At 41.3% G+C, this 26,395-nt stretch overlaps 1 protein-coding gene across 1 annotated transcript; it reads left to right on the forward strand.

Annotated features, from left to right (window-relative positions):
* The first annotated feature begins 13,666 nt into the window (after positions 1 to 13,666).
* XK-2 (xylulose kinase-2) lies at positions 13,667 to 26,130 on the forward strand. The gene is made up of 11 exons (XM_087378977.1): positions 13,667 to 13,803; positions 14,065 to 14,716; positions 14,833 to 14,921; positions 15,058 to 15,122; positions 21,926 to 21,981; positions 23,185 to 23,305; positions 23,506 to 23,580; positions 23,751 to 23,804; positions 23,919 to 24,019; positions 24,157 to 24,331; positions 25,689 to 26,130. The coding sequence occupies exons 1-11, from the start codon at positions 13,745 to 13,747 to the stop codon at positions 25,907 to 25,909; spliced, it is 1,668 nt and encodes a 555-aa protein (XP_087235103.1). The 5' UTR covers positions 13,667 to 13,744; the 3' UTR covers positions 25,910 to 26,130.
* Positions 26,131 to 26,395: the final 265 nt, after the last annotated feature.

Raw genomic sequence — 26,395 nt, forward strand, 5'->3', positions numbered from 1 at the left:
AACTCCACCAGAGTGCAAATGATGAGCAACATAGAAGTTTTAGGACCTCCTGAGTCCACCGGAACTGACAGATCTACAAATGGTTGCTCTAAACTTGAGTTCCAACACCCGGGAAAAAAAACGCAGAAACTGACACAGTGAGTCAGAAATCCAATAAAATGATCGTAGATTCAAGAATGAAGGTGTTTCCAAGCTCTTGAAGTGAAGTGGAAACCAAAAGCAAGCAATACTTGCCTCTACAAGTCAATACGGAGTCTCTGTCATCGAACGGAACAGGGAAAAGCTCAAAAAACGACTTTTTCTCTGAAAACATTTAACAGGCTCTCAAAACCACTTCACAAAACCAAAGTGGCTGTTCCAAAGGTTCCTCCAAGGTCTCTACACACTCAGATGCAAGTAAAGTCACCCACAAAGCCTCCCACAGAGCTTCTCCTTCCTTCCACAGAGCTGTTGAGCTTCAAGCATTCACGCACACTTAGCTAGATCACCCAGGCCCTGATACCAATTGAGAGTGCTCTCAATGGAAGCAAGAACAGAAGAGGGAGAGAGAGAAACAGAGAGCCACACAAGTTTTGGTGGGTGCAGAACCACCCTAATCTTCTTTTTCATTCATTTATATATGTGTTTGAGTATTGTACATAACCGGGGTAAAGGCATAGTGGCCTTTAACGCCCACACTATGCTCTATGCTGCCTTGTGATAGAGTAGTTGCCTTTGCCAAGCTCTACTCCTATTATGATGTAGCAAGATCTATCTCTCTCTCATGGAATAGAGAGTAGAAACCCTCTCTTTCACTTGCAAGAATGTAGGACTAAAAAATCTCTCATTCTCTAGAACTAAGATCTCTCTCAATCTACCTTTCTTTTTCTCTCGCTATCTCTATCTCACACACAAAGAAAGAACAATGGACATAAAATCTCTCTCTTTCTCCATCGGATCTCTCACAAACTCTCAAAAGAGATGAACAGAAATCCTATGGATGGAATTTCTTTTTCATCAATGCAATGAAAGGATGTCGGTCTCAATCTCTTGATCACTCTCACTCTCTCAAGGATCACAATGCCTCAATGGAAGGCAAGGTAGCTCTGATACCATAACAAAATATGAAGAGGGGACAGGAGAAGAGTGGAGATGAGGAGAGAGGGCACAGCTAGAGAGTACACCACAAATGACCAACTGTACACTAGATTTAATTGAAAATGTAGAATATATACAAACCCATTTAGGATTAGGGTTAGGGTTAGGGCACCTAACCCTTTCCTTTATAGCACTCTATATGTGTTAGTACTATGCACATGTAATCACATGATGTTGAGCATGGTCTCTCAACAACTCTCTTATTGGCCCATCGGGATGGAAGTAAGCATCGCTTTTAAATGGCTCAGCTTTCTAATTTGTAATGACACATTATTGAAAATGTCCCTCAATTGAGCAACATATGCATTGGGAACATTGCACAATAGTCCTTATCTATTAAGTCCACTCTTATGTAAACATCATAATAGGGATTGTTGTCTTTAAAAGTCCCAAACTTTGCTAAACATTTTCCTTCAACTATGAATCGATACTCAAGATATTCACAAATTTGTATAACCTGCACAATTGGAAGCTTGTGTTTGAATTAGGGGGCCTAAAATCCACTAGCATTAAAGTGCCTAAATCTGGGCTTACAACATTACATGACCCACCCTCCTCATCATCATCATCTTGCAATTTATTGGTTGCATGACTGGTGTTGGCTAGAATAAAAAGGTTACATTTAAATTAGGTATTCTATATGATAAGTGAATGTGGGAACACAAAGACATAATGTATGCAAACTATACTTATTCCACAAAAGCACTATTTCTTGTTGACATACAAATGAGTAACCTTTATAAGATCTTCCCACTCTCTACTATCCTAAACCGGAAAATTTGAGATGACTTTCACTAGATTTGCAATTCTATCCCAAGTGACAATGCATCCTTTAAGGTTACTAAACCTAACATATTTAGAATTCTTACAAATGAACCCTCATCTTCCAATAGTTACACATGTATCTTTTCCCAAATCTTCTATTCAAAACACAAGCACATCCTTTATGATATTTGAGAACACCACCCAACACATGCTATATGCTACTTGTCTCATCCCATAAAAAGCCCTCTTAATTGTTTTCAACATGTAAATGAGTAATTTTTAAAAGACCTTCCCACTCTCCTTTGTTCTAAACCAGAATATGTATTGCCATCGTAACCCTTGAAATTCATAAACACATAGTACATGGCCCTCTTTATATTTTATGAAGATCCAACATGTATTTTCTACAAATATAACCACACCTTCATATTGTCCAACAACCTAAAAATTGATGATACACTATGCAAGTAACCAATAATTGATAGGGTTAAAATCCTACATGAAGAACATCATGCATTTTCCATAAATAGAACAGATGTAAACAAGAGAACATGCATAATGAGAAGTCATAGATGACATAAAGATTGATGTAAAAACATCCGTACGACGAGAAGTCATGAACCAAGAACATCGAGCACCTATAGCAGACATACAAGCTATTTTCACCTATACATGAAATTGAGAAGAATGGAGCCAAAGTGTTTGCATCTTGAAAACAAGGGAGATGAATTCACCCTTAAGATCTACCATGAAAATGCTCTAGTCAAAGCAAGAAGAAAATGTAGAGTGAAACATATAGGGAAGGCCAGTGTGGAGTCAAACCACAAAGTGGCTCTATATATAGAGCTCCACTTGCAAGTAGCCCAAAAACATGCTTTACATACCTCAATGGAGCATATTGGTCTCTAACCAAGATTTCATTACGAAATTGAAGGGAAAGATTTGGACATCTCCATTGATTTGTAAGAACACCCAAGCCTGCAAAAGTCATCACAAATATCAATAACCAACTTCAAAACCCAAGCATTAGCTATGCATAATCGATATGGTAATGCACACATTAGAACATTGCAACCTGCATCGAGATATCACTCGCATTTTGAGGAAAATGAAGAATCCATCCACCAACATCTATATGTTTTTGAAACACCAAGAATACAACACAAATGCTTCAATTGAATCGAGCAAAATTGTCAGACTCTATTACAAGATGTGTAAGATACCCAACATATATTCCATGTGAGAAAAGGAACCAAGTAGAAGACATGGATAAACACCACATAATACACTAGAGGAGGTACGCAGCCACCAATGACATGCCATAAACCCCTTTAGATGCCTGCAAGCCACCATGATCTCGCACGAGCCAAAATAAAGCCACCATGAAACTTTTAAAACACCTACAAGACTCCTAGAATCTAAGAAAGGTACACCGAGAAGCATATAAAGGAGTGCACTGAGAAGCACTAGCACAGTAGCATGAAAGGCACGTCACCATCATCAAAGTGAGTCAAAAAGGGCTCACTCAATCAAAGCGAGCGTTTTTAAGTTTTGCACGCTAAACCATTAGCTAATGGAATTAGACCTAACTAACCACCTAACTTCAATTTAACACTAACAACAAAGAGTTTAAGCCTAATCACTTTACTAACCTCATCGACATGACTTTCTATACACAAACACTACACAACAAAGTGAATGATATTTAATTATTCATAAGACCTTCCCGAGATTCAAAATAATGAAAAGGAACACGAATTAGATGTACAGTTGAGATGATGTGCTAAAAAGGGGGCAGACACTGCGACAAACATCGAATTGAAAGCACGCACACACACACACACAAAGAGAGAGAGAGAGAGACACACACACAGAGAGAGAGAGAGAGAGAGAGAGAGAGAGAGAGAGAGAGAGAGAGAGAGAGAGAGGACTTCCAAGGATGGAAATAGCCCCCCAAAAAAACACCTGGAAATTCACAAAAAGAGTTCACTATAGCACTACCTCAAAGGAGGAGACCCTTATGGATAGTAGATTATTTTTTCTATAAGCTGGCCAATCTCCTCTTTTCCTTTGCTTTTGGTCAACCTAATATGCTTAAGAAAGTGGTTAATGAATAATGATATGTTAAGCATTTAAGTGTTAGCTCAACTATTCTACTTTTCATCAAAGGCAAGACCATAGTGGTTTTGCCACCTTGCCTTTAATTGAAGGCTCATACTTAATGAACAAAACAATGAGTATATGTCAATGGAGGTTTTTTTCAAAAGTCTTAATCATCACGTTGCTCTGATGCTCTAGCAGAATATCCTTTGGAATGTGCTAGAGCAAAAGTAAATGTATTGCATGGAAAACATAAGGTCAACCCACTGACAAGAATCAAGGTAATCAGAATGCTATTTGTACTTGTTAGTAGCTATCAAAACACAATTAGCCTGAAGACTAGCAATAATCTACTCCATGGAAAACACAAGGTTAGCCCGTTGACAGCGACTAGACCACTTGAAAGGCTACTCGTGCTTGTCACAAGCTATCTAAACACAATCAACCTCAAAACTATAGCAATCAACTAAGGCATGACCAACAATGTAGTAGAGATAAATCAAGCAAACATGTAGAGGTGTAATAGTAGGTGCTAGCCAAAGAATAATCACGATTCCTCCAAGGAGCCATGTGCATAAATAGAGACCAAAAATAGCGATACACGTGGAAGACAACTACTAACTGTAAAAGGAAGTAAAAGCACCAAGGCAATGAAGACCTAGAATATAGTAGCTAAAAAGGAAAAGGTTTTGCATAATCCCACAAATGGGGGCCATAAGGCATACAGACTGGCGTGAATAGTCTACACATTCAAAGTAGTTCAAAGCAAACATGAATCCAATTTTAAGCCTTGTCAACACCATTTTATTCATAATGTTATGCAGTATGCAACAAAACAATTCTCGCTTTCTTGCAGTGCTCAATTCTTTGCCAAATATCATTTCAAGTAAATAATCACCATCATTGTAACCTTACCATTTAGCCCCCTCTCATGCAGACCTTTGCAGAGTGCAACATACAAAACAAGTAGTTAAGACTCACCAATAGCTATATGCAAAACAAAAGGCAAACACTAACAAGAGTTCCCTCACTTTCCTCGTAACTTGTTGAGCTATAGTCTCAAAGGCTTTTGTCAATGAACAGTTGCATGTTTTTCATATGCTCGAATTCATTAGCAAGCTTCCATCCACTTGCACTCCTTTACTAGTAGGAATCAAAATAGGAGCACTGATTATTCTCAAAGGGATTAACATCCTTATAGAACATGAAGCTGAACCTGCTATACAACGCCTTCATCTACTATCATAGTACCCACCAATACATGGAACAATTACATAACTTGATTAGATGGACCATTCAAAATATGACTACATGAAATTGACAGTAGTTGAGTTTCAATGTTTGTGATGCCTAGAACTCTAGTACTCGATAAAAATGAGTGCAAAACATGAAAACACGAGCCTAGTTTTTTCATGCCAACAATGGGGGAGTAGAGATTGCCATGTATTAAGGCAATGTCAACGAAAAACAGTGATGAAAGACAACACTAGCACTACACAGCAAGAGAGTTGATGCGATCTAGGTGAACATGCCGAGATGCAATAGAGTCCTACCCTTCATCTTCACATCCTTTGCCTTCATTTATCCAAGCCCACCATACATCTGATCATTGGTGCATGCATGTTACCCTTCTCAATCACTTTCACTGGCTCTGTACACAATCACATTTTGCAGTTAGTAAATAAATTCCACACTGGACACTACTTCATACAAGGGCCTCAACTTTGACTACCTCACTCTACTGGATGTCACATCATCACCACATGAATCCTCCTCCTTGTTTATGAATTTGAGTAGCCCTATAAACTACTCTCAATACATGGAAAGATGAAATGAACGAAGCAAATAGAACTAGATTTGCGACAGGCAGCCTCTCCATTGTGAAGCACGAAACTAGCATTTTTATCAATTTTTTAAGGAAAAAAGTGAATGAGTAAAATGGTGGACATGAGATGCGACACAGGGTCCGTTAGGACCTGATCTTCCCTGCAAATGTTAGGATGGTGATTTATTATTGATTTCGTGATGTCCATATTTTGGAAGCTTAAGCCCAACAAGTACATAAATAAGGTGATACCATAACTGATCCTCATTAAAGTCTTTACAATATTGTCACATGGACTACAACCATATGAATAAAGGTATCATCATCTTCGATCTTGCATCCATCTTGGATATCCTTACTCCCTCGCATCGATAACATGCATTAAAAGAGAGGCATCTTGTATGAAAAACAAGCAAAATTTTGAATGGACAAGCAAATTGTGAATATTTATATCATAATTTATAATTTATAATATTTTAACCACTCATAGTGTAGGCAGGGAGATGGCACGCTTCCTTCCCTAAAGAGTTATAATCCAAGGGAACAAACCCTTCCCTGGTACTAAGATAACACTGAGAATATAAACGTCAAGAATATTAGTGCCGAGATAAGTCTCGCAATTGGATAAGATATTGGCATATTACCTGAATGTGAATAGTCATAATCATAGTAGAATGTCGATAAAATCACTACGAGCAATGCGCTAGGAAAAATTCAAATTCTCATTGTCATTGTTTGATCTTAGAGACAATATCCCAAAAATTTATCAATGTGAGAGTGAGAGGATCCGTGTGTGTCCTTGAGGGGATGATTCCAACATTCTCAAATTGTTCAATAGATTGTGGATAACACAAAAAGAAAACTATCATTAGAAGAAGTCCAAAGTAGAGCTACTGAAAAGCACAAAAAACATTACAGCGTCATAATTTTATAAACAATGACTGCCAGGTGGTGTGGACTGTTGAGATATGGTGCCATGTGCACATAATTAGGCAAAGGTACAGTATAGGAATATATTAAAGTAGCCACCCTAGGATGTGGACTACATGATGTAAGGTTATGGATCGAGGACATCCACAAGGAGAGATGTGGATCCGAGGATCCCACAAGTGTTGACTATTCTAGAGGCTCTCTCTATATAAGAATCCTATCTTGTATTGTTGAATAGAGATATACATTTGCTATCTCCCTCTCATGTCTTATTCAATGTGCTTTGAGCCTCCTTAGATCGTTATTCTAACATGGTATTAGAGCATGGTTAGAAATTCTGACGATGAGGCACCATCCAAGATTGAGAGATTGAATGATTGAGAGTTCTTGATTGTTCTCCTAGAGAGGATTTTTTATTCATTTCCTGAGATATTTCCATTAATCTCCTCATTCATCTTGTAATTTGAGAAATTTCTACATGTAGAGAGTTTCTCCTCTTAAAAAGATTCTGAGAGGCATAGAGTTCTTATTATTCTTGAGAAAGAGAGATGTTTTCTATTGAAAGAGGGATGTTTTCTTGTGTGTGTGAGAGAGAGAGAGATTCTCCTAATATTCGACTCCCAAGAGTGAGCAAGAGACTAGGCAATCCAAGAAGAGAAAACGACAAATGACTCCAATGACAAGGCAAGCACTAAACTATCAAATGCCTAGGGAAGCAAAGTCAAACGAGCTGCGAACTCTAGCGAACAGACCCGTGACCGCTCCAACTGCTACACCAACAACGAACAACTAGTGAACAATGCCCACACCAAGCACAACTCACACATGGACATCATTAACTCCCAGCCGCCCGCAACTGGCATGTTGCGCTACGACAAAAACTACCAGCAGCTCCATTCGACCAAGGCACGACCTAAGCGGCTAGTCTCAAGCTACGTGACTCTTGACCAACAGAGTTGCGTGCATCCAGTGCTCCTCCAACGGACTTCACCATCAAGACGACAGATCCCCCGAGATAGCACACCAGCGCTGGTTGACGATGCCTTCACTCTAGCTAGCACCATGTCAATGATAACCTTCTATCCATGACTCTGCTCCAACAATGAGCAATGGCAATGCGACATGTCCAAACAACGGAGGCAGCAACAATGTCCACGAGCGCTCGGCATTAGCCAACAATTCTCTGTCTGGAGGCATTCCGACAACGCTTGGAAACTGCACGAAATTGATATGGTTGGATTTGAACAACAACCTTCTGGTCGAAAACATTCCTCGTGAGATCGCTCAACAGTCGGGGAATCAAGCAACAGCTCATGCATTCTAGTTGCGAGGGATTGAGCTCGAAGCAGGCTGGAGTGTGCTGCTCGCTGCAATAGCTGTGAATCATTCAAACGCTGGAGGGGATGCATGAAGGAGTCACGGTGAGAGAGATGGACTTTGAAGCCAGGGAAGGATCCATGAAAGCTATTCATGACAGAATGCTTGGGAGGAGAGATTCTTGCAGCGAGCGACGATGAGCAAGGAGAAGACTCGCCGTCGTCGCGCCATCGTCGCAGAGCTGGCCTCATTGTTTCCACAAAGTTTCATAAGTTTCTCTCAAAGACACGTGGCAGATAAGAATTGACCAAGGCTAGTTGAAAGCACCTTTGGTTAAGTTTGTTAGACTATGGTTAGTTCAACCTTACCTTAATTAATGGTTAAGTGAACCTATAATAACCATGCTTAAGATTTAATTCCAGATCATCATGCAAGCACCTAAGCACATAGCCTTTGCAAAGCACAGTTTTGTAAGCAGCATATGAATCCATGTGCCACATCATCAGGCCACCTCTTCTTCATAAAACTTCTACAAGCCGTAACTTCCAATCCAAGAAGAATTTTCATACACTCCAAAAAGAAAAAGTAGTCGTCTTTTTAAGCTCTACACGCCTATCAAGTCACAATCATTGTGAGCAATTAGACACTACCATTTAAAGGAAAACAAAGCTCATGGTAAGACCTTTGCAACAAAAGGTAAAGCAACACATGAATGCAAAAAACATGCCAAAAGCACAAATGCGTGAGATGACCATATCACGGAACATGGCATCCACACACATAGCATTAAAGGAAACAGGAAGAACAAAGAATCATGCATCAAGCTACATCAAGCAAAGAAGAGAACACCATCGACAACATGTATTCAGAAGCAAAAGCCTTTCCACCTTTAGCCTATATTCTTGCAATCAAACATGTCCACCTACAAGTAGCCATGTAAGCACTCAAGGGAGGTATTGACATGTAAAAGCCACACTTGACCACCTTATATAGCAAGGTATGCACTAAGGGGAGGTGATGGAATGTTAACTCACATCTAACCACCTTGCAGTAGCCCATGGATCATGGCACCAAGGGGAGGTTTGAGATATGGTATGGGAATGTATTAAAGTAGCCACCCTAGGTACATGATGTGAGGATGTGGATCGAGGACATCCACAAGGAGAGATGATCCCACAAGAGTTGACTATTCTAAAGACTCTCTCTATATAAGAAGCCTCTCTTGTATTGTTGCATAGAGATATACATTTGCGATCTCCCTCTCATGTTTTATTCAGTGTGCTTTGAGCCTCCTTAGATCTTTATTCTAACATGGACCACAGACACGTCCTACTTTTTTTCACACCACCCTTGTCGGGCGAGATGGTGTGAACCCAGCCAAGGAGAGCGCACACTCAGAAAGGTCCTACGTCAAAAGGGATAGCACCACTTGGAAAAGAACCACAAGTAATGATCAATCCCATAGGGCGAGTTCCAATGACAATGGCAAGATATATCTTGAGATCCTTAGTGACTTGCTTGACATAAGGGGTGGCAATGATTTTCTTTCCTCCATCAGAAGTTGGGTGGTGATGATTCTCTTACCTCCATCAGCTATATTGTTGGGGATCATGCTTCGTGCAACTCCTGCTCATTATCAATGAGAATTCTAATGGCATCCCCAATAGGAGCCACCTCACCCTCCCCGAGTTGTAGAAAGTCTCCACATCCATATGCGCCTTGTCCCCGACTCCACCACCACTAGGCTCTTGCCCTTGTTCAAAATGTCACCTTCGAATTTCAAATGATAGTTCCACAAACAAATGTTTGGAAGCTCAAATCGATTGCTTGAAGGAACCGGACGATTGGCCGTCCCACGAAGGATTAGCAACTCCCATGAATGGCATCTTCCCATGAAAAGAAGATTCAACCAAACTATTAGTAGCCATTTATGTCATTCTAAGAGGTCAACACATGGTGGCTCTAGCATTTAGGATGTTGGACAAGCACCACTTACTGACAAAGATCTCCAAGCTACAACCAAAGACTTTTCCATCTAGGTGCTGGAGGTTTTGGGTAAGTTCGGAAGTTGGAGCAATTGGGAGCATATTGCACATGAATGTAGTGAGGTTGAGAGGATTCTGCATGGAAGAAGGGATGAAGCTACTAGTGTATGAGCACATGGCCAACAAATCTTTGGACAATTGGCTGTTTGGATCGATATCAAAGGATATAGATTCTTCAAGTTTGGGCTCGAGATAAAATCACTCTAATGTGCATCATAGTGAAATCGTCATGCAATCGGTACCAAAGCATACAATCCATTGATTCCTCGAGTTCGTTCTTTGCTCTAAGGCTTATGCTTGCTTCATTGCATAACGATGTGCTCTCATCCTTTCATTGCAATAATTTTACCAACATAGATGTTTCTTGTGGGCAACAGATCACTGCGTAACAAGGTGCTCTCATCCCTGCATTGCAATAATTTCCACCATAGATTTTTCTTCCGGGCGATAGATCACTTTGGGGCCTTTAAATATTTTGTTGAGCAATTCAATGCCCAACCAATTTTCATACACCCAGTCTACATATTTCACCATAGGCAAGATGGACATGATTAACTTCATGGTGACGTGAGCCATTTGAGAAGGATTGCTAGGTGTCAAGGGATGGAAATTTAGTTTGTCTTTTATCCCATACCACCATGCGAACAATTAAGGCCTATTATTATCTTGTATACTAGCATCCCATAATGCCATCTCGATGATTCACTTTTTTATCTCCTCCTTCCACCTCGATTGCAACGCAACTAATCTTACTGGTTTTACCTCGCTAGCATGATCAAAGTTGAACTCTTCATTTCTCCATTCTGTCTCTCTGTGCATCTCCTTCAATATACATGCCATTCCCAAACTAAGCATTGTTTGATGGTGCTTCCAAAGCTAAGAATACCAAAATTTAGCCCCTCAGGTACCAAGCTATGTGTTGGAATAATTTCTTAGGGTGATACTAAGAACACCACCTTTGTTCTTAGGATCAACTACAACTTTTGAACATTGAAATTAACAAGTCAGGATATCCTAAGTAGCACCTTTGTTGGTTGAGCATAGGTATAGTGCTTTAAGCATGTGGCTTGAACGATATTGTTCGGAGAGGCTGCCTGTGAAGTGCAATCCCTGGAGGAAAATAAGTACAATTAGATGTCATTGAGAATAAGTTGTCTAGCTACCTAGAGGGATTGATGATCATATCTTCCTATTTGCTTCTACTTTGATTTCAATGCTTGCTTGGTCACTTTTCTCTCGTTGCATAAAGCAAGCAAGACACTTGAATTACATTGCTAGACATTATCTTCAATTAACGCAAGCATTCCTAGCCTAATGAAGTGTATCTGGTGTAAATATTTAGAAGAAAGTTCTTGCAAATGAATAATATGCGAGGGAAGTCTAGACTCTAGACGGTGATAAATTAAAACAGACAAAGATCACACTACGTCACCGAGCCTACTACTTGGATCTCTTCCCATTGCTTATACCTCGTAACTATAAACATAGTTAATTCTTCGTTTGCTAAGTCCATCTGATCAGACACCAAAGCTTCCAAAAGCCAACAAGTACAAACATAGGTAGTTCTTCATTTGCTAAATCCATCTCATATGTCAAAGCTATAAAAACTAGTTTAGTTCAAGCTTATAGACAACCTCCCGAAAACTAGAAGGACAAGAGAAGATAAAAGCAGCATGCATGATGGCACACCAAGATATCAAAGGAGCGGTGCAAATAATCTTGCTTAAGCAATATCGTGTCTGAAGAAAGCCCGCGTGATGTAAATATTTACCAAGGAATGCCAAGACTAAGCTTGCTAGATGAAGAGAAGTGCGTCTTTATTACATTCATTTAGGAAGATCAATTTCAGAGTAAAAGGAAGACTAGACCCATTTATCATATCCAATCGGTGAATAAGAGGAGACACAACTATCGACACCAGCCTAGCAGTGCAATGACTGACAGGTTATTGGATGAAGAAATTGTATGTGATCACCTTCAAAAGTTATAACACGATACATGTCTATATAGGAAATAAGACTCTTAGTTCAAGGTTCGTACGATGTAGCTCAATACGAAGAGTACAATCGCTCTAGCATATACAAATTATGCATGTGAAGATAGCGATGAAGCTGCGAGACCTGTACATTGCAGTCGGTGGATGCGGATAACTCACAAAAAACCTCGCTAATCGGAGGGTTGTGGCTGCAACAATGAGTGGACGAAGGCTGTATTGTGGTGGTGTATAAGGAAAGGTCTAGGCTGTTGCTGCTACTAGAACTAGTTGGCCCTGCACAGAAACGGACCAAGGCAAAACATGGAGGAGATAGGATTGATCAGCGAGAGATTGCGGGGATCTGAGAGCATGTCATAATCACAAACCTGAAATTAGGAAGAAAAAAGCACAATAATCAGAAAAGCAGTCTTAGGTTTTTACCAATTTGGAAAGATCCACTAGCCGTTAGATCTATCCATGATCAAGGGCCTACAATTGTCACGTGGCTCAATGAGGGCTCAAAATCTTGAAACTTCCCCCTAGGCTTCCTGCCGTAATGAATCAGGAGTGAAGTCGGGACGCACTTTTCTTGAAGGTATTGTCCATCGAATCAGTGCATATGCTTACAACACCACAGCATAGATATAGCATGAAACTAACAACCGAAGGCTTTGCAATAACCTGACACACACAAAACTCTTATATAACCCACAAACCAACCAAATCCACCGTGAATGTCCGCTATCTCCGCCTCCATTGGCTCCACGATCAATGCTCACATCCCCCATATGTTGGACGTCATTGAAATCAATCAACTAACTCGGCTGAGCAAAGGTAACAAGGGTGCATGTATGCACGAAAGCACTTGGCTCCAACTTGTGGGTTTTACGGCTCTTTAAACACTGTCGATTGTTTAGTAAGAAAAAAGGCTTTAAGGACTCGCAAGATCCATTGGGATTTGCCAAGGTTCTATAGTTATTTGCATGCTCTCACACTCACTGCAATGCACTGCCTTTTTTATTTTTTGAAAACTATATGCGCCTTGCTCACAAACGAGCACGCAAGACTTGGATGAGTGACCAGAAAGCTTGAAGTGATTTGAAGACTTCTAGCTGGAGAAAGCCAAGGTAATGGTTCTAGGGAGAGTGGAGCCCCAGAATTGATTTATAGGGCTGAAAAGTCAACAGCCACACACAAGCTAAAAAGTTGAAAAGCCAACAGCTATCTAAAAGTAGAGGTTAAGAATTTTAGAAATTCCCAAAAAAACCAAGAATAATCACAAAACTCCGAGTGAACTCAATCCTAAAGCACTGTCTCTAGGAGAGCGAGTGCTAATAAAGAGAAACTCCAAACCTCCGAAACCCATGGAACCGGATTCTATATGCAAGATGCCGCATGGAGCAATCGACAACACATGCTTCAAAACCCATGCAGCCAAAACCGCCGATGACACGTGTGCAGATGACAAGTGTGTACGTGGACGAAAGGGGGCAGGCCAAAAATTGAATGGGCCAATCGATAAAGCATAAAGCAATAAAGTTGCTTTTAAGGTAGTGTTAATCACCGAGAAAGAAGGCATTCGCACCAATATAGTGTCAAGTTTGCGGCATAACACCACTGAGAACTGTAGGAAAAAACTCATCTTGGACCATGACCCACGTTCACCTCCCCGAGGATGCCTTGTTCCTTGGCCTCGACAGCTCCACCCAGTTGAGTTTCATCTTTTGGGTTTTGGCTATTTCGCTTGAATTCGATATTGTCTTTCATTGCCATAGCAGATTGCCTTGTATGAATCCCATCTTTGCTCTTCACTCCAGTACGTACTCGCGGCTATGTGTGTATTCGAAATTCACAACTTACTTTCGCTCTTGTGGTTTTACAATTCGTTGCATTGGCAGAATTTTTGTAGTTGCTTCTTTTGACAAGATTTTGATTATTATCTACACACTCTTGTTCTGATTCGACTCCAGATCTCTTAAAGCTACGGCGGTGGATGCCCACCTCCGTGTTTTTGCATCTCAGTCAGTCAACTTCGATTCAGAGCTGCCTCACTATAATACCAAGGATGGGGTGCACAGAGGGCCGGCGGGAAGAGTAACAGCACCTGTTCTAATGTGGGTAGAGGCACTCGAGCTACTCCTCGATAAATTGGAAAATTTTAGTTTCCCCTTCAGAAGAGTGATAGCAATCTCGGGCAGTGGCCAGCAGCACGGGAGTGTTTATTGGAGGAGAGGGGCCTCGGATTCTATTCTTGAACGATTAGTTCCTAAAGAGCGTCTTGCCATTCAGCTGAAGGATGCTTTCTCTACAATGGATTCACCTATTTGGATGGATAGCAGCACTGCGAAACAATGCAGAGCTATTGAAGAGGCCATTGGCGGGGCAGCTGCACTCTCTAATATCACGGGCTCACGTGCCTATGAGCGTTTCACTGGACCCCAGATCCGGAAAATGTATGAAACTCAAAGAGAAGTTTATGAAAATACTGAAAGAATCTCGTTAGTGAGTTCCTTCATGGCGTCTCTTCTAGTAGGAACTTATGTCAGCATTGATTACTCAGACGGGGCAGGGATGAATCTCATGGATTTAAAGCAGCGAGCCTGGTCTAAGGCAGTATTACATGTAAGCGTTTGCAAAGATTTCACTCATATAGTCTTATGTCTCGGGTGAAGTTGTACTTTCACCAAAGATTGAAATGATTGGCGGACTATAAAGTGATGCGATCTCTTTCTTTGCAGTCAACAGCACCTGATTTGGAAGAAAAATTGGGTAAATTGGTGCCTTCACATGAGATAGCTGGGAAGTTGAATGCCTTCTTTGTGGAGAGGTACTTGGGCTTTACAAACTGTTCGTGTGATATTTAAGAAGTCCTATTTCAATAAAAAAAAGAAGTCCTATTATCCTGAGAACTGTTTCCATGTAAAACGTGTGCTTGAACAACTTTTTCCATTGACTTTGCGCAGGTACAAATTTAGTTCAGAATGTCTTATAGTTCAGTGGTCTGGAGACAATCCAAACAGTCTTGCCGGTAAAACTTTAATCTTCATATCTGCAAAATATTCGCCTTCTTTTCCCCTCCCGGTAGTATAGTAAAAATGAATCTTATTTCACCTTCCACTATTCAACAGGGCAGGCATAGACAGTCATTTGTAAAATAGGTAGAGAGTCAAAACACATACGTGACTTTAGACGTACAAACAAACCACTACAAACCCCCGGATTCTCTTTGTGTGTGTGTGTGTGTGTGTGTGTGAGAGAGAGAGAGAGAGAGAGAGAACACACCACATGAACGCGTGTATACATACATACATACATACATATACATACACATTTATGTATGTGGGATGTATGTATGTAGATACATACATATAAATATGCTTATACACACACGAACACACACACACATACATGTGTGTGTGTGTGGGACACAGATCGTGTGTGTGGAGCTCCCGTGAGAGAGAGATTCCGTGCTAGCCCTCGTGCTCCCACGCTATAGCTGCTTGTTTCTCCTTCAGTTTGACACCCTCGAGGTTCCTTTTGGCGTCCGTTTTCTGTCCTATACGCGCTGTCAGAAAATCCGAAAAAAAAATAAAAATAAAAATTTTCGTACTGTCAAAAATCCGTACGATCTCGTCTGTAGAGTCAGAAAAATCCGTACAGTCCGTACAGTCATGGAAGTCCGTATAGTTTGCTTGCCAAAAATAATAATTTTTTTTCGAAAATGCGTACGGTCAGAAAATCCGTATGATTCTGTCAGTACAGTCCGTACAGTCGGGGAAGTCCGTACAGTTTTTTTTGTCAGGGATTTTTTTTTTCGTACTGTCCAAAATCGGTACGATTTCGTCCGTACAGCCAGGAAAACACCGTACAGTTTTGTACCTGTTGTGCTTTTCTCCTTGTAAAGCGTTGCTGCTTCCAAGTTTTTTCCTTAACTCGAATGGCAGATTATTCCTATGAGAAAACCTTTCACAAAGCCAAGTCGGTTTCCAATAAGAAACAAAAACAGGTGATGGATTCAGATGATTCCCTTCATGACTATGCTGAGGCTCAGCTTGTTTATGAGGTTATGCATGAAGGGTTTGAAGACACCCGTAAAGGTTGGAAAGATCCACTTTCCACCACTGGTATTATGGTGGAAGTTGATGATATATTTGATCCAGTTAAGGAGTATGCAAAGCATGCCATTATAATTTTCTTCCCAGGACGAATGCCTGCTGCTGTAGATGTTGGGAATTGGTTGACTCGAACCCTAGGTGGTTCTTATGTCAAAAAAGTTCATTATGCAGCGAGGGGCTTTTTTGAGATCATCATGGCTGATGAGGAGAGGGAATTTTTTTTTTCGTACTGTCCAAAATCGATACGATTTCGTCCGTACAGCCAGGAAAACACCGTACAGTTTTGTACCTGCTGTGCTTTCCTCCTTGTAAAGCGTTGCTGCTTCCAAGTTTTTTCCTTAACTCGAATGGCAGATTATTCCTATGAGAAAACCTTTCACAAAGACAAGTTGGTTTCCAACAAGAAACAAAAACAGGTGATGGATTCAGATGATTCCCTTCATGACTGTGCTGAGGCTCAGCTTGTTTATGAGGTTATGCATGAAGGGTTTGAAGACACCCGTAAAGGTTGGAAAGATCCACTTTCCACCACTGGCATTATGGTGGAAGTGGATGATATATTTGATCCAGTTAAGGAGTATGCAAAGCATGCCATTATAATTTTCTTCCCAGGACGGATGCCTGCTGTTGCAGATGTTGGGAATTGGTTGACTCGAACCTTGGGTGGTTCTCATGTAAAAAAAGTTCATTATGCAGTGAGGGGCTTTTTTGAGATCATCATGGCTGATGAGAAGCACCGTCAGGTTTTACTGGAGCACTCTCCTCTTTTCTATGGTCAGCAGATGGTCCATGTTCTGCCTTGGTCTCCCACCCGGGATTACCAGGCATTGATTTGGCATCGTTGCCCTGTTTGGGTAGAAGTTGTGGATTTTCCTCAATGCTTGTCTTCTCTTCTACCTAAAATTGCAGCTTCGCTCGGTAAGGTGGTATGTCCACCACGACCCAATGGAAATTCGAATCGCTTCTGCATTTTGTGGGATACAGATCAGCCGACTCCAGCTTCATATTCGGTCACTGTGAATAATGTTTCCATGGGGAGTGCCTTTTACAAGCTCAAGTGGGGGCTGTTTGCAGGTGCTTGCTTTGAATGCAAGCAATTTGGGCACATGGCTTCACAATGCCCTTCCCGAGCTCCACGGATGCCAGTGCAAGCTGAAATGGTTCAGCCTTTGAATAAGAATGCAAATGCCTCTTATGTGGTCAAAAACAAAGGGGTCAAACAGTTTTTCTCTGTTCAAGACAAAGGCAAAGCCCCGGCTGTCTCACATGGTAATGCTTCTTTTGCTGTGCCTTTGTCCTCTCTACCTCAGGGGAAGGGGGAAAAGAATTTGACTGATGGATGGCAAACTCCTCGCAAAGTGATCTCCCCCAGGCGACCTTTGACTTCTCAGACTTGAAGTGGTGCATCCTCTCATGGGAAAACACCTGCTGAAAACTCTGGTGTTGGCTTGACCTGGGCTGCTGTGACTGCAAATCGGACTTTGTTTCCTGAAGAAGAAGTTGCTACACTTTTGTCCTCTCCTCAGGCTGATGCTTCATCCCAGGGCAGAGGCCCGGACATTGAGGTGGAAATGCAGACGTAGACAGCCCGTTAGTTTCTGTACATACCTGTCCCATAACTGTAAATATGCTTGATCATCTGAAGTGTGTTACTCTCCATGTACAGGGAATGTGTGATGGTCGCAAATGGAAACTGGTCTGGATGTATATCAGGCAATTGCAGCCTGATATAAAGCTTTGCAAGAGCATAATCAGCATATGTATGCTGGTCAAATAGGCCATTTTGCTGGTTATGATATCTTCTATGCTGGAGAGCACTCCTTTTCTGCTGTGGCTTTTTTGGTAAAGCACGACCTTCAACCTGTTGTGGCTCTCAATGATCGCCATGGTAGATGGATTATTGTTCAATGCCTTATTCAAGGGGAAATTTTTGAATTTGCATCGGTTTATGCCCCCCAGTCTTCTCGTGATAGAGCTTTGATCTGGGCTGCCATGCATACTTATCCATGGTGACAACATGCCTTCATTTGTGGTGACTTTAATAATGCCCCTCAATCAGGTGACAACACCTCATGCCACACTCATATGTTGGCTTTTGAAACACAGGCATGGTCTGATTTTTTGCTTCAGTTGCGCCTGGTTGATCTCTGGAAGGAATTACAGCCCATGCTTTCGGGTTATACCTTTCAGCATAATGCTCAATCTTCTTATCGGGCACGCTTGGACAGATGGTATCAGATTGATCCACAGCATTGTGATGCCTTTACTTGTCAGATTTGGGTTGATCATGCTTTCACACATTCGGATCATGCTTCTCTTTGGTTGAGGCTTTCCTTACATGAATTTCCCACTGATAGATTGCCTTGCCAAAGGCTTTTGCTGATTAATAATAGTTATCTGGAGCATGCTGACTTTAAAGCCTTGGTCTCTGATGCTATTCAGCCTCTCTCTCGTCAGATACGCATTGGTTTGGATTATGCCTGGCAGGCTTTTGTTACTCGGATGCAAGCAGTTATTCGAGATTATGGCAAATCCTATATGCAAGCCACAAGGGAGACTGTAGCACATGCCAAATTTACATGTCAGAGTTTGATTGAGCATGCTCATCTTCGCCCTTTGTCTTCAGAGGAAAGCATGCTCTTATGTCAGGCTCAATTCTCTCTTCAATCTAATGATCCGCAGAAAGCTTCCTAAATGGGAAACTCGATCCAAACAATGGGCATTTTTGGATAAAGGCTGCTCTTCCAAGTAATTTTTTAAGAGTTTACACTACAAAAGACAGGCTGCCAATATTTGTCGGATCCGGATGCCTGATGGTTCTTGGTCAACATCTCGCTCAGAGCTTGCTGATTTATGTGCGCAGCACTTCTCCACTCATTTTGGGCATCTGGATACTCTTTCTCCTCGTGTCGTGTCTACACGTCAGCTTCTTTTGCAGCATGTCCATCCAATTCTGATTGATGCTCAGGCTTTGGAACTTAAACATCCCTTCACTGAAAGGGAATTGTCTGATGCACTGAGATCCTGTGGCAGATGGAAATCTCCAGGATGGGATGGTCTCACTGTTGAATTTTTTCTTGCATTCTGGAATCTTCTTAAATTCACCTTGCTGCAAATGGTAAATATAGCATGGCAAAATCAGCAGATGCCTTTGTCATGGAAAAAGGGTCTTCTCAAGCTGAATCCAAAAAAGCAGCTATGTGATTCACTGGGTGATTGGAGGCCAATTAGACTCATGCCAGTCATTTACAAGATCATTGCCAAAATGGTGGTTGATCAGATTAAAGGTTATTTGCATGATGGGTTGCATCCCTCCCAATATGGCTTTGTTCCACGTTGCCATATCACAGATAACATTGCCAATGCTTATATTGGGATTGAATATGCCAAATACACGCAGCATGATGTTCTACTCTTGCAGGTAGATATTGCAAGAGCCTTTGACACAGTTCAATGGGATTTCATCTCGCAAACTATGCGAGCTTTGGGGTTTGGACAAAAAATGCAGCAGGTTATTTACTGGCTTTATAGAGATAGCAATGCGGCTTGCATTATCTCTGGGGATATCTCTGATGAGTGGACTCTTCGTTGTTCGGTCCGCCAGGGATGCCCTCTCAGTGCTTTACTGTATGCCATTGCTACTCATCTTATGCTGCAATATATTGATTATCTTGTGGCTACAGGATCACTTCATGGCTTGGAATTGGATGCTAATCGCAGCATGGTTGCTCAAGCTTATGCTGATGATTCTTTCTTGCTACAGGATCACTTCATGGCTTGGAATTGGATGCTAATCGCAGCATGGTTGCTCAAGCTTATGCTGATGATTCTTTCTTTACCCCGAAGAATACGCCCCATGATCTTGGTGCCTTGATGCAGGCCCTCTCTATTTATGGTTTGGCAGCTGGTCTTCATGTTAATTTTTAGAAGTCTAAGCTGCTTCCTTTGCATTCCAAAGACTGGCATAGTCTATTATGGCCGAGGGATATCATTCCACCCACTCAGTTTGTTCGTCATCTTGGTTACCCTTTGGGGTGGGAACTCACTCGCCGACAACAAACTGATTGGGTTTTGGCTAAGCTTTGGAAAAAGCTTGAGTATTGGAAACTGGCAACCTGGCCTTTGCACGTTCGTCTTCGAATAGTGCAGTTCATCCTTGTGGCATATATTCAATTTTACTTGCCATTGATTATGTTCACTAAGGCAGATCTTACATCTTTCATGTCTGTCTTTATGGAACTCTTCTGGCGATCCAAACATGGCAGAAAAAGTCTCAGGCTGCTTTCGATGCATCACATTTGTTCTCCCAAGATGCATGGTGGATTGAACATCACAGATATTCATGTGCATATTCTTGCCCACAGGGGGAAAATGTTGCTGCAATTTCTGCAAGGTGACCAGCCTTGGGCTCTTATGATTAGGACTCTGGTCACTCATGTCAGTATTTCTGCGTTTGGTCATTGGCAACTCGATCACTGGGATTTCTTTTTTGGCTGCACTGATGGCACTTTGCCTGGATGCCCTTTTGTCTCCCGCTTGCTTCTTGAATGGAAGCATGTTCTTTCTCATCTGGAATGGAATGGACGGCAATCTTTGCTTGAGAATTCTTTGAGAGCTGAAAGCATTCACTGGTCGAAAGTCTTTCAGCCTCCCTTGGCTTTACAGGAACCTCGACATTCCTACTTTGTCTCGTTTAAAGGCATCACCTCGGTTGCTGATGTTATAGATGATGTTGGTACTGTGCTCCCCTTTTCTCTAGCAGCCACTACATATGGATTGGGCTCTCATTATCGTTCTTTGTGGCAACAAATTACTTCTATGCTTTCGCCCTTTGTTCCGATTCCTCCTTTGGAACTCTTGGACCGACTAGAAGATTGGACTTTGACTTCTCCAGGGTCCTCTTCTCATCCTTTGAGCCTATCTCAGATTATTGTACCTGCATTGTATAAAATCCTTTTGCCTCAACCTTGGGTTTCAGAGAGAGGTGATTCTGTTTGGCGAATGCATCGCCCAGCCAAGTGGTGGAGGAAAAGATTACAGCAACTTTGGGCCTATAAAGTACCACTTCGGCAACAGGTTTTCTTTTGGCAAGTTCTTTTGGGAGTGTTTCCATCTGGACAGCTATTAGCTCATCGACACATTGCTCCTGCACTTTGCCATAGGTGTTCTGCTTCTTCGGAGACTGTGCCTCACTTGTTTTGGCATTGTCCATGCTCTCATGAGTTTCTTGATCTGCTTCGATAGCACCTGCGAGCGAGATTCCCATCTGTTCCGTTTGGGAAGTTCTTCTGGCTATTTGGGTTTCATCCATCCAGACCGGAGTTTCATCTTTTCTTCGTTTGGGTTCGCTATTGGGCACTATGGACTTTATGGACATATAGGAATTGTAAAGTCTTTGGTGATCCTACTTTCTCTCTGTTTGGCTTTTTTAGGCGTTCTCTGCAGCAATCTTTCTTTGATTGCTTGCAGACCCGCTGCATAGATCATGAGGTCTTTTGGGCATATACTGAAATTTTCAGTTGATGTAATTGTAGAACCTTTCTTTGAGGTTACTACTCATATAATATAATCAATCAATGATTTCACCCAAAAAAAAAAAAGTGTGTGTGAGACACTCTGAGAGAGAGAGAGAGAGAGAGAGAGAGAGAGAGAGAGAGAGAGCTCAGTCTATTGCACAATGTTGGTTAATTTGAGTAGCAACTGCAATTTTTTGCAGGTTTGGCCCTGAACCGCCCAGGTGATCTTGCTATTAGCTTGGGTACCAGTGACACTGTAACTCTCTCTCTCTCCTCTCTCTCTCTCTCTCTCTCTCTCCCCCCTACACATGTATGTCTAACTCTTTTGTGCAATTGGATTGTTGAAATTACCCACGTATTTTCATTCTAGGGATACAGGCTTTGATTATCTCACATGCATATAGTTATACTCCTACTGATCCATAGGTTGACTAGATGGGAATATTGGTACACATGGCTTTTTGACACTTGTGTGCAATGTTAGTCCCCCCTGGATGGCGTGAATAGAGTTGGCAGTGTGTTTAATCCTCTCTATGATTATCAGATGAAATATCTCCCTTCAACCTATAACCCTTGCTATGCTGCTGCCTTACCACTGGATCAAATGGTTTTGTATTGGCAGCTGAGGGATTAGAACTTGTATTCTCAAGCATCAAATTTAAAATAACATAGAGCTTGACCCATCAATGACAATCATCCAATTTCTAAGTTCAAATTTTAAGAGTCAAGCCCAATAGAAATTAAGGTCAAATATGATAAAAGAAGTAGATAGCAGAATACAATCAAAGTAGTAGATTGTACCACTGGCGAATCCCAACCATAAATGTCAAAATTTAAGACTTAAGGCAGGAGTAAATCGAGTCGCAATTTATAGATGATAGGAGTGAAGTTTAGTGAGGTTTCATGAGCATCTCAGCCTAGATTTACTTTTGGGGCTGTGGTGATGACTATGGAGGTATGTGAACAGGCTTGGTACGAGTATTGAGTGACAGTCCATACTATCTATGCACACTTGCATACATTGACTAGTGAGCAAATTGGCCCACTTTCCTGTACAAATAGAGGCCATTGTTTCCATGTCAAGGGAACCGTCAGATAACAATTCCAGTTGCACCTCATTTATCTCTGCCATTCTCATTCTCTCTCTCTCTCTCTCTGTCAACTGCAGAGGGAGCAAATGGAGTACACCGGGTATTGCACAATAGCAAAAGAAGCCCTTTTCTTAATGCATTTATATCACACTGATGCTTGATTACTACTTTGAATATCTGTTTACGACAAGTTTTTTAAAAATAAAATAAAATAACTAATAACGCGTCTTTCTGTATTTTAAATACATGAAAATTTAACTACTTTTTAGTGGCTTTGGAGGGAATCTTATGCACCTCTTTTGACTATGGGGTCAAGTCACGTGTACATGCAAGTAAATGACCGATTTTCTTTTTCTGAATTGATGAAGGTGTTCGGGATAACATCAGACCCACACCCTGGATTAGAAGGTCATGTTTTCCCAAATCCTGTGGATCCAAGTTGCTACATGTTAATGCTTTGCTACAAGAACGGCTCGTTACTGAGGGAAGGTAGAGCCATGTCTCCAGCTCTAGTGTCTGCAACTTGGTTTCATGGGCTGCCATCTCCCTTTTTCTGTTGCCCATTCAAAAGAACCTTGGTTGTTTCAAGCTAAATATATAATTACTGCTCCAATGTCTCGTGGTGTAGCTCATGAGTCATGAATTAGAGAATTCTGCGGACTAGTCACAACTTTTACTGTGTGATGCAGAAGTTCGAAATCGTCTTGCGAATGGATCTTGGGAGAGATTTAATGAGATACTATGTCAGACTCTTCCTCTAAATGGTTTGATTTCTGCTAATTGCAGGCTTTCCATTCTTAAAGTTACTTTTATTAGCTTTTGAGCTGCTGTTAGGAGTGACAAACTTCAGGTTCTTTGTGTGAGGAGTAGCCCAGAGTAAATTTAAAGGCATGTAGATGTTGATCGACTAACTGAGCATGTATGTGAAGTGCAGAGGGAAGAATTGGTTTCTACTACAAAGAGCCAGAGATCCTCCCCCCTCTACCTGGCATGTGCCAACATCTTTGACCTGTGTTCAATTGCTTTTGTGCTGGTCAATTTTGAGAACACAGGATTGAAGCTGCGAGTGACTCATTTTGAGAACTGCTGTGACTTGCTGCAGCTGGAGAACATCGTTTTGTGTACAAAAAAGATTTTGGTGATCTCAGGCAAGGGCATTCTTCTGGACCAGAGGAAGTTCAAGAATTTGATTCTGTTGCAGAGGTACATTTTGTAAATTCTCTGATCAGGAAAGCATCACGATCATTATATTTTTTTTTAACAGCTGCATCGATTTCTAAAATGCAAAATGTATTGATTGGTGAAATGAGATATTGGGTTTGTATTCATGCGAGAATCAGGTCAGGGCAGTTATTGAGGGCCAGTTCTTATCCATGAGAGCACATTCTGAGAGACGAGGTATGCCGAGCCCTCCAGAGCGTATTATTGCAACTGGTGGAGGATCTGCTAATAGTCAGTTTCTGACGATAATCGCTGAGATTTTTGGCTGCCCTGTGTATACTGCAGACAGATCTGGTACTCCTCCTCCTCCCATCTCGTCTCTGGTTCTGTCTTTCGGGCTCTGTGTTTATGAAATTTGTTAGGTCGTCATCAGTTGCAATGTTGGATTTGGGGAAAGAAGTTGAACTTTTCCTTTCTTGTATGGCTTCTGTAATCATATTGTTTGCTATAGACATCTGGGGTCTATCAGTTATGGTAGGCCCACAATCTTGTAACAGACCGTTATTGGCACCTACTGTAAGTGACACAGGCCCCCTCCTATTTCTTTGAGGATGTTACAGAGGGGTCAATCCGCTTCGATGCTCACTAGGTGAACATTTTTCTTAAGGCACTGTGTAACTTTGGAATCCAAAATGGGAGCTCAAGGCCTACTGTCCAGTTTTACATTCTATCTTGATGTTTTGGTAGTAGCAGTGAAGGGCTAGAATACCAACCTGCAGACACCCTTGAGTGCCTTGTTCCCCATACTTGTTGAGTCAATATTAGGGCGATGTTAGCAGATGGCATCCTTCATATGAGTTGCAGACTAGATAAAGGCATGGGACGTGCGAAGCTGGATACATCTTCCTGAATGGGCTGTGATCGATGCTTCGACATAGGAAACTAACTTTCTGTAGATTAGTAGTTCTGAAGATAATTCTCCAAGAAACAGACGGACTCTTTAGATCATGAACTTTATTTGACCCCATCACTGCTCTACTGCTCTATCTTTTTAATGAGTAAGTCTGTGCCATCCCCACGTTTGTTCAGCTTATCACGAAGGGTCTGATAATAACTTTTACAATAACATGATCATTCTTTGTTGAGGCTCTGGTGCCACTTTTATTGCCCCAACCTATGAATTTCAGTTCATGGTAGCTTAATCCAATACTAGCACGTTGATAGGGGCTTGCCATGTCTCATTCAACGCCTGAAGAAAACTATTCTACCTTCAAATAGAAGTAGCAAAGCACCTCATTGAAATCTGACCTTTATTTGACCACTGTTCCTCTTTCTCTGTTATGGATCACAACATCCTGTGCCATCCCTACCTTTTGTCTTATATCCGCACTCTTTTATTACCTTTTGCATATAAAGTATGACATGATCATTCTTGCCATCTACACTCGGCAGGGCAATTTGCTAAAGCAGATACTTGATCATCAAAGGTTTTCATCTGTCTTCATCCTTCATCGGTCATTGTGGTTTTGTTAAGCTATGGGCTCTTTTGTTGGTTGGTAATAAGCTTGTTTATTTCTTTCTTCGCTTGCTTTCTACATCAAATGATGAAATGCTCACCGCATAATGTGTTGAAGCACGTATTTTATCAAGAATGGGGATTTTCCTATTTTGTTACTAATGATCGATCATTTTTTCTTGTCCTTATATGCAGATTCTGCTCCTTTGGGTGCTGCATTTCGAGCTGCTCATGGGTGGCTTTGCCAAAATAAGGGGGAATTTGTACAAATCTCAGAATTATATAAAGGGAGAGATAATGATAGTGCCGCGCAATGCAAGCTTGTTGCTCAAGGGGGTGGAAGGGAACTTCACCAAAAATATGGTTTGGTTGCAATAAAAAGAGTAGAGTTAGAGGAAAAGCTTTTAAATTATTGAGCAAAGTTGGGGGAAATCTTCAACTCATTGGCTGCCCCGGAAATCACAACTAGATGGAAAAGCTACAAGTTCCACTTTACCATGACCTTTTGTGAGTCATGTATATGCAATGGCAAGCAGGAAAAGAAAGCTAAAATTTTCACTCTATTTCTTTGCCCATGGTCGCTAAAAATGCATGCCCAAAAGAAGAGAGGCAAGTGTTCCCATAATGCTTTCACATATAGATGTATTTACTACATACTAATGGTTTTTAAATATACATCTCTTATGTGTGTGAACGCTCTCGTGTGTGTGTGTGGGGGGGGGATTAAAGATAAATCTCTTATGTGTGTGAACGTGTGTGTCTGTGGGGGCTGGGTCTCTCTCTCTCTCTCTCTCTCTCTCTCTCTCTCTCTCTATATGTATATATATATATATCGTAATTCATATTTGTAGCTCTTGGTTCCCCCCAATGCTTCACAAGCTAACGTCGCAGGAATCCTATCC

This window comes from Dipteris shenzhenensis, chromosome 9 (genome assembly GCF_047967505.1).
Source record: "Dipteris shenzhenensis isolate YYH24624 ecotype China chromosome 9, Dip_SZ_1.0, whole genome shotgun sequence".
In the NCBI taxonomy this organism is placed as follows: domain Eukaryota; kingdom Viridiplantae; phylum Streptophyta; class Polypodiopsida; order Gleicheniales; family Dipteridaceae; genus Dipteris; species Dipteris shenzhenensis.

Bases quoted from the DNA above. Each gene is read 5' to 3' on its own strand.
- XK-2 (XM_087378977.1), top strand. From the start codon at position 13,745: ATGACCCACGTTCACCTCCCCGAGGATGCCTTGTTCCTTGGCCTCGAC. The intron at 14,717-14,832 runs GTAAGCGTTTGC...CTTTCTTTGCAG, and splicing joins GGTCTAAGGCAGTATTACAT to TCAACAGCACCTGATTTGGA. The intron at 14,922-15,057 runs GTACTTGGGCTT...GACTTTGCGCAG, and splicing joins AATGCCTTCTTTGTGGAGAG to GTACAAATTTAGTTCAGAAT.